At 40.1% G+C, this 12,474-nt stretch overlaps 1 protein-coding gene across 1 annotated transcript; it reads left to right on the top strand.

The window, feature by feature from the left end:
* Positions 1 to 7,644: 7,644 nt before the first annotated feature.
* LOC122100040 (insulin-like growth factor-binding protein 3) lies at positions 7,645 to 8,163 on the top strand. Its single transcript, XM_042670478.1, has one exon. It carries the CDS (start codon positions 7,645 to 7,647, stop codon positions 8,161 to 8,163), a length of 519 nt encoding a protein of 172 aa, XP_042526412.1.
* The last annotated feature ends 4,311 nt before the right edge of the window (positions 8,164 to 12,474 follow it).

Below are 12,474 nucleotides of genomic sequence, written 5' to 3'. Positions count from 1 at the left end.
TGTTTGTTGAAAGGCCTCAACTCTACCCAGAACCTAGCCCCATCACTGCATCCCCCTCTTGTGTGATTCTCAAAGCAGATCACCCTCCCAGTAAACAAACCTGGGAGGGGGATCTCAAAATCTTGGGTAAAGCAGAGCATTTTTCTGCCTGTTCCAACAAACTGACTTAAGAAACCAATCAAGCCACAGGACCTCAAGCTGACCAGAGACTCCAACCAGACTCTGGTTACAGACAAAAGGGAGATACAGGACTCTTCCCACCCCTCCCCCCCCCAAAAAAAATCAAAGAACTTTTTTTTTCTTCTTCTTCTTTTCTTTTTTTCTTTTTTTGTTTTGTTTTTTTTTTCTCGTTTTTTGTTACCTTATATATATATAATTTTTTTTCCTTTTCTAAAACTTTTATTAATCTTTAATTTTTGCCTCTTCTGAAAAAATAATTGTTTTCCAGTAACTTTTTTTTTCTCATAATTTTTATTTTAGGAATAACGTGAATGTGGGTTTTCCTTTCTTTCTTGTATTCTTTCTCTTTTTCTTTCATTCTTAATTATCTTTTTGTTTTTTGTCTAGCTCTACTGAACTTCTGATCTTTTCTTCTCACTTTCCTATCCTTTCCACCTTTTCCTCTTTTGTTCTTCTTTATGTGACTTAACTCTTGTCCTGCACATCCTCAGATAAACCCGTAGTTAACTAGTAGACCATATCCCCCATTGTGTACACACTTAATCCACAAACTTATTACTCAATTTAAAACCTCTGAGACTTAAATTCATTAATAGCAGTACTACCTCTTTATACCTATATAATATTTTAAGCATTTTTTAAAAGTTTTTCACATCTCCTCTATGTCCCTCCCTTTTTCTCAACATATTCACATTCCTCTCTAAATAGATGGTCTTTTAATCTCTATAATAACATTAATTTTTACGTTTCCATTTTTTTCTGGTCTCTTTTCATTCCCCTTTCCCTTTCTTCTTTTTCTCTCTCTCTCTACTTGCATCCTACCCAACCTATTTCCTGCATTGTGATTATAACATAGTTAACTCTCCCTGTGCCTCCCCACACCAATCTATTCCTATTTTTTACCCACATCTCTCCCTAACCCTAATAATTTCTGGTTTTCCAAATTCTTCTCTGCGGTTCGAAGTCCTTTGAAATATAGTTGTTTGATGTCGAATAGATGTATCTGTTGAACTAGATTGTATCTGTAGACTATTGACTGTACAAATGCAAACTTTGGTTGATGGTTGCCTTAAGATAGTGTTCTAGCACAAAACTGGTGCTATCTTCATCTCAAATGGGCAGAGTAAGCCGGAAAAACACAAGAAAAATGGCAAATTTGGGTATCTCAATTCCCAATCTTGATAATCAGGGGTTAGAACAGATAATGAATAATCCAGAGGAGAGTTCCCAAATAGCTCTACAAACACTGCTGGCAAACATGATAAATGAGAAGTTTGACAACGTACAAAGGACTCTGTATGAGCGTGATAGGGAGAGAGAGGAGGCATCCCAGAAGTTTATACAGGAATATCATAAGCGTGAGGAAGCTACTCAAAAACTGATACAGGAGTTGCGTGAACAACTTGAGAATACTCAAAGAGAAAGGGAGGAATGGCGTGAGCAGGCTGAGAACCCTCAAAGAGATCTGCAGGAATCCCACGAACGGGAGGAAGCTAATCAAAGAGTAATACAGGAATTGAGAGACCAGGTAGAGAACACACAAAGATCACTAAAGGCATTCATGGAATCCATTAACAAAGAGCTGAAGGAAGTCAGGGAGACCACAAAGGGAATGCTGAATGGAACCCAACAGAAGGAATGGGAGCCCAAAGAAACCATAACCAATCAACTAAGTGATTTGAGGACAAACACAGAACACCAAATTAAGGAAGTAAAGAAATTCATACAAGACCTAAAACAGAGCTTCAACAAAGAACTTGAAGCCATCAAAGCTGACCAACTAGAAGGAAAATAGATAAAAAACAAAGTAGAGAGTCTTGACAGCAGGTTAGACCATGCAGAAGATCGAATCTCAGGGATTGAAGACAGCCTAGATATTATAGAGAAAGAACATACAACCATCCAAGACAAGTCCAAGAAATATGATAGATCTATCCAACACCTGGAAGACACCATCAGAAGGCCTAATCTAAGGATAATGGGTGTAGAGGAGCACCTAGAAACAGAAGTTAATGGTCTAGGAAATTTGTTTAACAGGATCCTAGCAGAGAACTTCCCAAACATGCAAGAAGATAGGCCTGTCCAGATACAAGAAGCCTTTAGAACCCCAAATAGACCAGACCAGAATAGGACATCCCACCGCCACATTATAATCCCCACAGGATCAACTCAGAACAAGGAAAAGATCCTTAAAGCTGTCAAGGAGAAAAGGGTAATCACCTATAAAGGGAAACCAATTAGAATCACCTCAGATTTCTCAGCAGAGACAATCAAAGCAAGAAGAGCCTGGAATGATGTATGCCATGCCCTAAAAACAAACAACTATCAAACAAGAATACTGTACCCAGCTAAACTCTCCTTCATAACTGAAGGCCAAATAAAAACCTTCCATAGCAAAGAAAAATTGAAACAATACATCTCCACCAAACCAGCCCTACAAAAGATTCTTAAAGATGTCCTACACATAGAAAACCAACAAGACCGCAATAAAGCCCAAGAAACTGCACCCAAACTGAGAATCCAAGAACCATAGGAAGAACCCAGTTTTCGCAGCTCCCAAGAAGGTAGATAACATGGCAGGAACTCCCAAATACCTCTCAGTCCTATCTCTTAATATTAACGGACTGAACTCTCCAATTAAGCGACATAGACTGTCTAGTTGGATTGAAAAACAAGACCCTTCTATCTGCTGCCTGCAGGAGTCACATCTTGCCCGTAAAAACAAACACATTTTCAATGTTAAAGGCTGGAACAAAATCTACCAAGCAAACGGACCCCATAAACAGGCGGGAGTTGCAATCCTAATATCAGATAAAATAGAGTTCAAAGTAAAATTCGTGAGAAGAGATAAAGAAGGTCGCTACATACTAATTAAAGGATCTCTCCTTCAGGAGGATATTACAATTCTAAATATCTATTCGCCAAACAATGGAGCACCCAAATTTATCAAAGAAACACTACTTTTCCTCAAATCCCATATAGATCCAAAGACATTAATTGTTGGGGATTTTAACACACCACTCTCCCCACTAGATAGATCCACTCGGCAAAAACTCAACAGAGAAACCGCAGATCTAAACAGCTGCATGGATCAACTAGACTTAACAGACATCTACCGAACATTTCACCCAGCAGCATCAGAATACAGGTTTTTCTCAGCAGCACATGGAACGTTTTCTAAAATAGACCACATTTTAGGCCACAAAGCAAACGTCTAAATTCAGAAACATTGAAGTTATACCTTGCATTCAATCTGACCACAAGGAAATAAAATTAGAACTCAACACCAAAAGCCACCAAAGAAAGTCCGGTATCACATGGAGGCTGAACAACACACTGCTGAATCATGAGTGGGTCATGGAAGAGATTAGAAAGGAAATTCAAATGTTCATGCTATTCAACAAAAATGAACACACAAAATACCAGCTCCTCTGGGACACAACAAAGGCAGTACTCAGAGGCAAGTTTATAGCTCTGAGCTCCTACATCAACAAATTGGAGAGATCTGAAACTAACAATTTAATGACACATCTAAACCTCCTTGAAAAAGAGCAGCAAGATAAACCCCAATCCAGTAGACGGAAAGAAATAATCAAAATTAAATCAGAATTAAATGAATTAGAATCCAAAAAAACTATAGAAAGAATCAACAAAACAAAGAGTTGGTTCTTCGAAAAACTTAACAAAATTGACAGACCCTTAGCAAATCTTATCAGAAAAAGAAGAGAACACACCCAAATTAATAAACTCAGAGATGAGAATGGAAACATCACCACGGAAACAACCAAGATTCAGAATATTATAAGCGAATATTTCTCAAAACTTTATGCTAATAAGTTTGAGAACTTGACAGAAATGGACCTCTTCCTAGCAAATATTGACATGCCAAAACTAAACCAAGATGAGTTAAACCAGCTTAACAGGCCCATATCAAGCATTGAAATAGAAACAGCAATAAGAGACCTCCCAGCTAAGAAAAGTCCAGGACCAGATGGTTTCACAGCGGAATTTTACAAGGCCTTCAAAGCAGAGCTCACACCAATTCTCCTCCAACTCTTCAATGAAATTGAAAGAGAAAGCTCACTACCGAACACATTCTATGAAGCCATCATAACCCTCATCCCAAAACCAGGCAGGGACTCATCAAAGAAAGAGAACTATAGACCCATTTCTTTGATGAACATTGATGCAAAACTTCTCAACAAAATTTTGGCCAACCGACTTCAACAATTCATCCAAAAAATCATACACCACGATCAAACAGGATTCATTTCAGGGATGCAAAGCTGGTTCAATATACACAAATCAATTAATATTATTCATCACATCAACAGGAGCAAGAATAAGAACCACATGGTTATCTCAATAGATGCAGAAAAAGCATTCGACAAGATCCAACACCCCTTTATGATGAAGGTTTTGGAAAAATTAGGAATCCATGGAACATTCCTCAATACAATAAAGGCTGTATATGACAAACCTACAGCCAGCATTATACTCAATGGTGAAAAACTAAAGCCATTTCCCCTTAACTCAGGAACAAGACAAGGATGCCCACTCTCTCCACTTCTCTTCAATCTAGTATTAGAATGCCTAGCTACAGCAATAAGACATGATGCAGACATAAAGGGGATCCAAATAGGGAAAGAAGAAATAAAACTCTCCCTCTTTGCAGACGACATGATCTTATATTTAAAGAATCCCATAGACTCCACTCCCAAATTACTCAAGCTGATTCAAAACTTTGGCAAAGGAGCAGGTTATAAAATTAACCCCCAAAAATCAATGGCTTTTCTGTATGCCAACAATGAGAAAAGTGTGGCTGAAATTAGGAAAGCAACTCCATTTGTAATAGCCCCACAAAAAATAAAATACCTAGGAATTAACTTAACTAAAGAAGTGAAGGACCTCTATGATGAAAACTTTAAAATCTTGAAAAAGAAAATCAAAACAGAACTTAAAAAATGGCAAAACCTCCCATGCTCCTGGATTGGAAAGATTAACATCGTGAAAATGGCAATACTTCCCAAGGCTATCTACAAATTCAACGCAATACCTATCAAAATTCCACCCTCATTCTTCAAGGAAATAGAAGAGGCAATCCAAAAATTCATATGGAACAATAAAAGACCCCGAATAGCAAAAACGCTCCTCAACGGAAAGAACACTGCTGGAGGAATATCAATATCAAATTTCAAACTCTACTATAAAGCCATAGTAATCAAAACAGCTTGGTATTGGCATAAGAACAGACCTCAGGACCAATGGAATAGAATTGAAAACCCAGAAATGAACCTACAGACCTATAGCCATCTAATCTTCGATAAGGGAGCTAAAACAATAGAATGGAAGACAGACAGCCTCTTCAGTAAATGGTGCTGGCAAAACTGGTTAACTACATGTAGAAAACTAAAGCTAGATCCTTATATATCACCCTGCACCAGAATCAACTCCAAATGGATCAAAGACCTTGAACTCAAAGCAGACACTCTGAAAACATTACAGGATGGAATAGGAGAAACCCTGGGTCTCCTTGGCTCAGGCCGAAATTTTCTGAATAGAGACCCGGAAACACAACAAATCAAAGAAAGGTTGGACAAATGGGATTGCATAAGTTTGCAGAGCTTCTGCAGGGCAAATGACATAGCTAGCAAGATGAATAGAAAGCCCACGGGTTGGGAGAAGATCTTTACTAGCCATACAACGGACAAGGGTCTCATATCTAAAATATACTTGGAACTCAAAAAATTAAACCACCCAACAACAAATCCTCAAAGAAACAACTGCCCAATAAGTAAGTGGGCGAAAGACTTAAAGAGAAGCTTCTCTGAAGAAGAAAGAAGAATGGCCAATGGACACATGAAGAAATGTTCAACATCCCTAGCCATAAAAGAAATGCAAATCAAAACAACATTGAGATATCACCTCAGTCCAGTTAGAACAGCAAAAATCAAGAACTCTAACAACAACAGATGCTGGAGGGGATGTGGACAGAAAGGAACCTTACTTCATTGTTGGTGGGAATGTAAACTTGTTCAACCACTTTGGAAAGCAGTATGGAGGTTCCTCAAAAGACTTCACATAGAACTCCCCTATGACCCAGCGATCCCACTTTTGGGCATTTACCCTAATGTTTACAAAAAAGACCACACTAAAGCTACCAGCACAACTATGTTTATTGCAGCATTATTTACCATAGCTAAGATATGGAACCAACCCAGATGCCCCTCAGTAGATGAATGGATCAAGAAAATGTGGTATATATACACAATGGAATTCTATGCCTCCATCAGAAAGAATGACATTTCCCCATTTGTTAGGAAATGGAAAGGCTTGGAAAAAATTATATTAAGTGAAGTAAGCCAGGCCCAAAGAAACGTAGGTCCCATGGTTTCCCTTATTTGCAATATCTAGTATAGGTATGAGTCAAGCGGAAAAAGTCAGATAATGTGATGTTAGGAAAACGAACCCTCAAATATGTATTTTAATGTTTTTGTTTCTTTCATGCATGTGTTTCTAACGAATTCATAAGATTATTTCTTTGTTGCTTTGTATGTCCCTCCCCCACAGTGTAACCCCCGCTTTCACTATATTTGATGTCAGTATACCATGTGGAGGAGACGGGGACAAACAAGTCGTTTAAGGATTCAGGTGGACCTGTTGCAACAATGAGAAGTACAAAATGTCATGTCAAAACCAGCTTTACAATGTCGGAGTGTGGGGGGGGGTATGATTGGGTGGGGGGGAGGGGGGAGGGTGGGAAGGGAGGTGAAGGGTAAACAAAGGAGGAGGCTGCAATGCTTGGTAAGAAATGTATGCATTATCCTGCCCATGTAATTGTAACCCTTCTGTACAGTATGTTCTCAAATAAAATAAAATTAAATTTAAAAAAAAAAAGAAAACTGGAAGTGGATCTCTGCTTGCAGTAACATCAACTCAAAATGGATTAACTACATTAAAATCAGCCAAACTACTATAAGACAGAAAAAGGGTGACATTAGAACTTATAGGTACTGAGGTGGAAGCTGGGCAGCTGCACGCCGAGCACCGGTAGTTGCGCTCCAGATCCTGCAATCTCTCACTGCGTGCCTCGACCCAGTAACTGCTTACTCCAGTTGGCCCCTGCAATGGGCCCCATGCTTCCTGCGGCTCCCGGCGCTCAGGGCAACTCTACTCACCGCCCTGGCCCTGCTCCTCAGGCCACCGGTGACGAGGGTCCCATCTTGCAATGCGAGCACTGTGATGGGATTGCGCTGGCCCAGTGCGAGCCTCTGCATGCAGTGCCTGCGTGTGCCGAGCTGGTGCGTGAGCCAGGCTGTGGCAGCTGCCTGACATGTGCTCTGCGGGAGGGCCAGCCGTGAGGTGTCTACACAGAACTCTGCAGCTAGGGGCTCAGCTGCCAGCTGCCACCAACCGAGCCACGCCCACTGCAGGCGCTGCTGGACGGCCGCGGGTTCTGCGCCAATGCCAGCGTCCTGGCCGGCTGAAAGCCTACCTGCTGCTGGCGCCCTCTGCCTCAGTGAGTCAGAGGAGGACCTAGGCACGGGGAGCTTTGAGAGCCATGCCCCTCCCAGCACACATAGGGTGCCTGACTCCAAGTTCCATTCCATTCACGCGAAGCTGGACACCATCAAGAAAGGTCACACAAAGGACAGCCAGCACTACAAAGTCGACTATGAGTCCCAGAGCACGGACACCCAGACCTTCTCCTCGGAGTCCAAACTGGAGATAGAATATGGTCCCTTCCTTAGAGAGATGCAAGACACCCTGAATCACCTGAAGTTCCCCAATGTGCTGAGTCCCAGGGGTGTGCACATCCCCAACTACGACAAGAAAGGATTTTATAAGAAGAAGCAGTGTCGCCCCTCCAAAGGCAGAAAGCGGGGCATCTGTTGGTGCGTGGACAAGTATGGTCAGCCCCTCCCAGGCTTCGACAGCAAGGGCACGGACGACTTGCACTGCCTCGGCATTCATAGCCAGTAAACCCCACTGCATCAGTTAAATTGGAGCTCCAATACGCCTTACTTTACACAAAAGACTGCCACGGACAGAACAGTACCTGCCTACAGCCTCCACTTACATTACTTTTTGTGATGACCTGGTTTTTTGTGTGTTTTTTTAAAGAAAACCAAAGTTTAGACAGAGATTTTAGAAATGTCTATTGTTCCTTTAAATGGTAAACTTGAGCATCTTTCCACTTTTCAGTAGTCAGAAAAGAAAATTAATTTCTCTGTTGCTTTCTGTAAAAATAACTGATACTCCTACCCAAAGCAGCGGACTTGATCCCCTTCTAGAAACCTCTCCACATCTGCCCATTGGAACAGCTGACCTTCTGCCTCCCTCACTTCAGTGGCTATTGTAGAAGACACCTCCTCGTTGCCCTCCACACTGCTCAGGCCTCATGGAGAACAGGAATGTCAGAAACTCAAATCACCTGGACATCTCTACCATACACGAGACCCCTGGGCCTCCTGATACTATCTTTGATTCCAAGCCATGGACCCCTGGGCCGCAAAGCTTCTTCATTATCTGCAAAGTGACTTGATCTGCTTGGAAAATACTGGAGAGATTGAGGTGGAATATAACTGACCAAGAAAGTTCTATAAAACTGACCCAAAAAAGTTCTAGCACATTCTGGGAAACTTGTAAATGCAGATCTTTCTGACCTCCCTCCATTAGGCAGCTTTTCAAGGATGGAGCCCAGTGGAAGGCCCAGGGTGGCCTTGGTTGTGGTTCAGCAGGGCATGGGGGAGGCTGGGGGTGTACCCCACACCTCACAGGCCTCACCAGTAATGGAGTAATCGCCCTGGAGACAACAACAACAACAACAAAATGTTTTCTAATTTAACTCCTAGTTTGGGGTTGAGGATAATAAACTATTTAAAGGCAAAAGTTTATTTTTACCCCTCATCTTTATTCTTGACCTAACAAAACAATGGTGTTTAATGTTATCTAAACAGGAAAGATGAACAGCTTGTTGAGAGAGCCTCATAGGGCACTGGGAACATGTAGAGAATACCTTGTGTTTGTTGAACTTGGAGTCCAACTCATACTTTATAATTCACACATATATGCAGAGAGAGAGAGATATGTTCTCAATGGTTAACATTGTATACAGCATAGCCCAACTATAATAGGATTCATACTAGATAATCCTAGATAGTGTTAATTACTAGAAGGTGTAACTATGGCTGTGATCAGGAGAGGACACTCTGTCCAGGCTGGGCTTTTCTCTCCCCAAGGCCAAACCCATGGCAGTGTTGGGTGTGTGGCTATTGTCCTGCCCTACACACCAGAGAGCTCTCCTTAAGTACAAAAAGAGGTCTCAAGACAGTCTGCCTACCTATTACGAGTTTTCCTTTATTTTTTAAATTTTTTGGGGGGGAAAGTATTTTTGAAAAATTTTGTCTTGCGATGTATTATAAAAGTAAATAAAGTTTTACCATCAAAATAATAATTAAAAAAATACTTATAGGTACTGGCATGAACTTCCTGAATAGAATCCCAGGGGCATAACAGATAGGAAAGAGACCCAACAAATGGGACTACATCAAAGGAAAAAACCTACACAGGCTAGAGACATAGCCACTAAACTAAAAAGACAGCCAACAAATTGGGAAAAGATATTTACCTGCAATACATCAGACAAAGGGCTAATTTTCAATGTATACATGGATCTCAAGAAACTGCCCCTCCCAAAACTAATAAACGAATCACCAAATGGGCAGAGGAGCTAAGGAGAGACTTCTCATAAGAAGAGGTAAGAATGGCAAAGAAACATATCAGGAAAGGTTCATCATCCTTGGCCATAAAGAAAATATAAATCAAAGTAATTCTGATATAGCATCTTATCCAAATATCTTGAATTAGACAACAAATGTTGGTGGGGAAGTGGAGAAATTAGAAAATGGCAAGGACATTTGCACAACCATGTTCCTTGCTGCTCAATTCACAGTGACAAGAAATGTACACAACCCAGATGCCCCACAATAAATGAATGGAACCAATAATTATGCCATCTATATACAATGAAATTTTACAGAGCCATTAGAAAGGATAAAATAATGTCATTTGCAGGGAAATGGATGACACTAGAATAAATCATGTTAAGAAAGTTTAGCCAACATCAAATTGACAAATGGTACCTGTTCCCCTGATATATGGAAGAAAGGTTTAAAACACCATGGGATATGATATACTGTACAGGATTCTAGACATCATTTACAGTAAGAACAGAAGAGGAAGCATTTGGCGAAAATCACAAAGTTATAATACCCAAGCACCTTTTCTACATAATACTATATATATATGTATATATATATATAGAATTGCAATGATAAGGAAACAAAGGAACTTTTCTTAATTTGTCTTTTCATTTTCTAATGAGTCTGTATTCTTCACCTAACATACAGGGAAGATGGGGGAAGGGCACAGAATTAGTGGGAAGTGGGTGAAAAAATGCAGCAGCAGAGCCCTCTGGCTCTACTGGACATTGATGAAAGTGAACCATGCAAATCGAGGGTCAAGATGGGAGGGAGGGTATGGAAGAGAATGTGGGAACAGATGAGATTATGTAAAAGGAAGGAAATGTACTAGTTACCTGACATACAGAAAGGTAACCCTGCTCTATATAGCCGCTAAAACATTTTTTTTTTTAAGAAGAGTGTTCCCAAATGAGAACATATGAGAATAAGAAAATACAGAGCAGATAATTCTTTTTTATGTCCTTGGTACCTGATAGTTTCAATCAATAGCTATTGTCCTACCAACTGAGTCATACCTCTAAACCCAAAAGTCCTTACAATATTCAAATATTTCATTGATTTCTTCATATTTTCTATTTACTTTTTCGTGTGTGTGTGTGTGTGTGTGTGTGTGTGTGTGTGTGTGTGTGTGTATGTGTGTGTGTAAGAAATGGAGTGTGATCACAGGATCTAGGTGCTATCCCTGAGCTACTTTTTTGCTCAAGAGTACACTCTACCACTTGAGACAAAGCTTCACTTCTGGATTTTCTTGAACAGTTTATGGGAGATAAAAGATTCACAGAGACGTTTTTGCACCACTAGATTCAAATCATCATCTTCAGGTCTCAGCCGCTGGAGTAGGTAGTATTATAGGCATGAGTCAAGGCTTCTGGCTTATGAATTGTTGTCCCTTTTTTAAAAAGATGGTGCCAGTGGTTCATGCCTGTAATCGTAGCACCACAGGAAGCTGAGATCTGATAATTGAGGTTTAAAGACAACCTGGGTAAGAAAGTCTGTGAGACTATTATCTCATAAACTGGTTAGCAAGAAACCAGAAGGGGCACTGGCTCAAACTGGTAGAGTGATAGCCTTGAGCACAAAAAAACAAGGACTGCCCCCAGGCCCTGAGTTCAAGCCCCACATATAAAAATATGTAAAAAAAAATTGCAATCACTTGTAATCTCAACATCTTCAATTGGTGGTGTATTTAAAGTTAATTTGCATCTCACTTCGTATGTATTTGAGGGGGAACTAAACATATAACATTTTTTTAAAAAAATGAGCAGCTGGGTTCAGGTGGCTCATGCCTGTAATCCTACCTTTTCAGGAGGCTGAGAAATGAATATGGTGGTTTAAAGACAACCTGGGCAGAAAAGTTCCCATGAGACTGCTATTTCCAATTAACCACTAAGTGGTTTAAACTGGTATGGTAGAGTACTAGCATTGAGCAAAGGAGTTCTGGGACAATACCCATGCCCTGTGTTCAAGTCCCATGTCTGAAGGACAAATAGAAATCAGGTCTGGGAAGTAGGCTCAGTGCTAGAGTGTTTGCCTTGCATGTGGAACCTTTGGGTTCAATTCCTCAGTACCACATAAGCAGAAAAAGCCAGAAGTGGCACTGTTGCTCAAGTGGTAGAGTGCAAGCCTTGAGGTGAGGAGCTACGGGACAGTGTCCAGGCCAGAGTTTAAGATCCATGATGGATAAAAAGCAAACAAACAAAAATAATTCAAACATTTAAATGATGTGCACAATAGACTATACACTAAAGATGAAAGATTAAATTAATGAATTAATAATTAAAGTGACCAACATTGTTTCGATTTTGTAAGTGGTGAATATAGCAGAAAAAGTGATAAGAAATAATGATTCATTTCTAACCACTCATATTGTTTTAAACTCATTTACTACTTTTAAACTAAAGGGGCACATAAGTATCATTTTACAAAAAAAAAAAACAAAAGTTGTACATGTATTTCAGCCTGAATTCCACATTTTATAATTTTCCTTTTAGTAAATAATCAGTATCTTTTCATATAAAATACCTGTAAT

The sequence above is a fragment of the Dipodomys spectabilis genome, unplaced genomic scaffold, assembly GCF_019054845.1.
Source record: "Dipodomys spectabilis isolate Male_0828 unplaced genomic scaffold, ASM1905484v1 ptg000556l, whole genome shotgun sequence".
NCBI classification, from domain to species: Eukaryota; Metazoa; Chordata; class Mammalia; order Rodentia; family Heteromyidae; genus Dipodomys; species Dipodomys spectabilis.
Note: the sequence above shows the minus strand (reverse complement) of the source record. Positions and strands in the feature narration are given on the sequence as shown.

Bases quoted from the DNA above. Each gene is read 5' to 3' on its own strand.
- LOC122100040 (XM_042670478.1), top strand. From the start codon at position 7,645: ATGCCAGCGTCCTGGCCGGCTGAAAGCCTACCTGCTGCTGGCGCCCTC.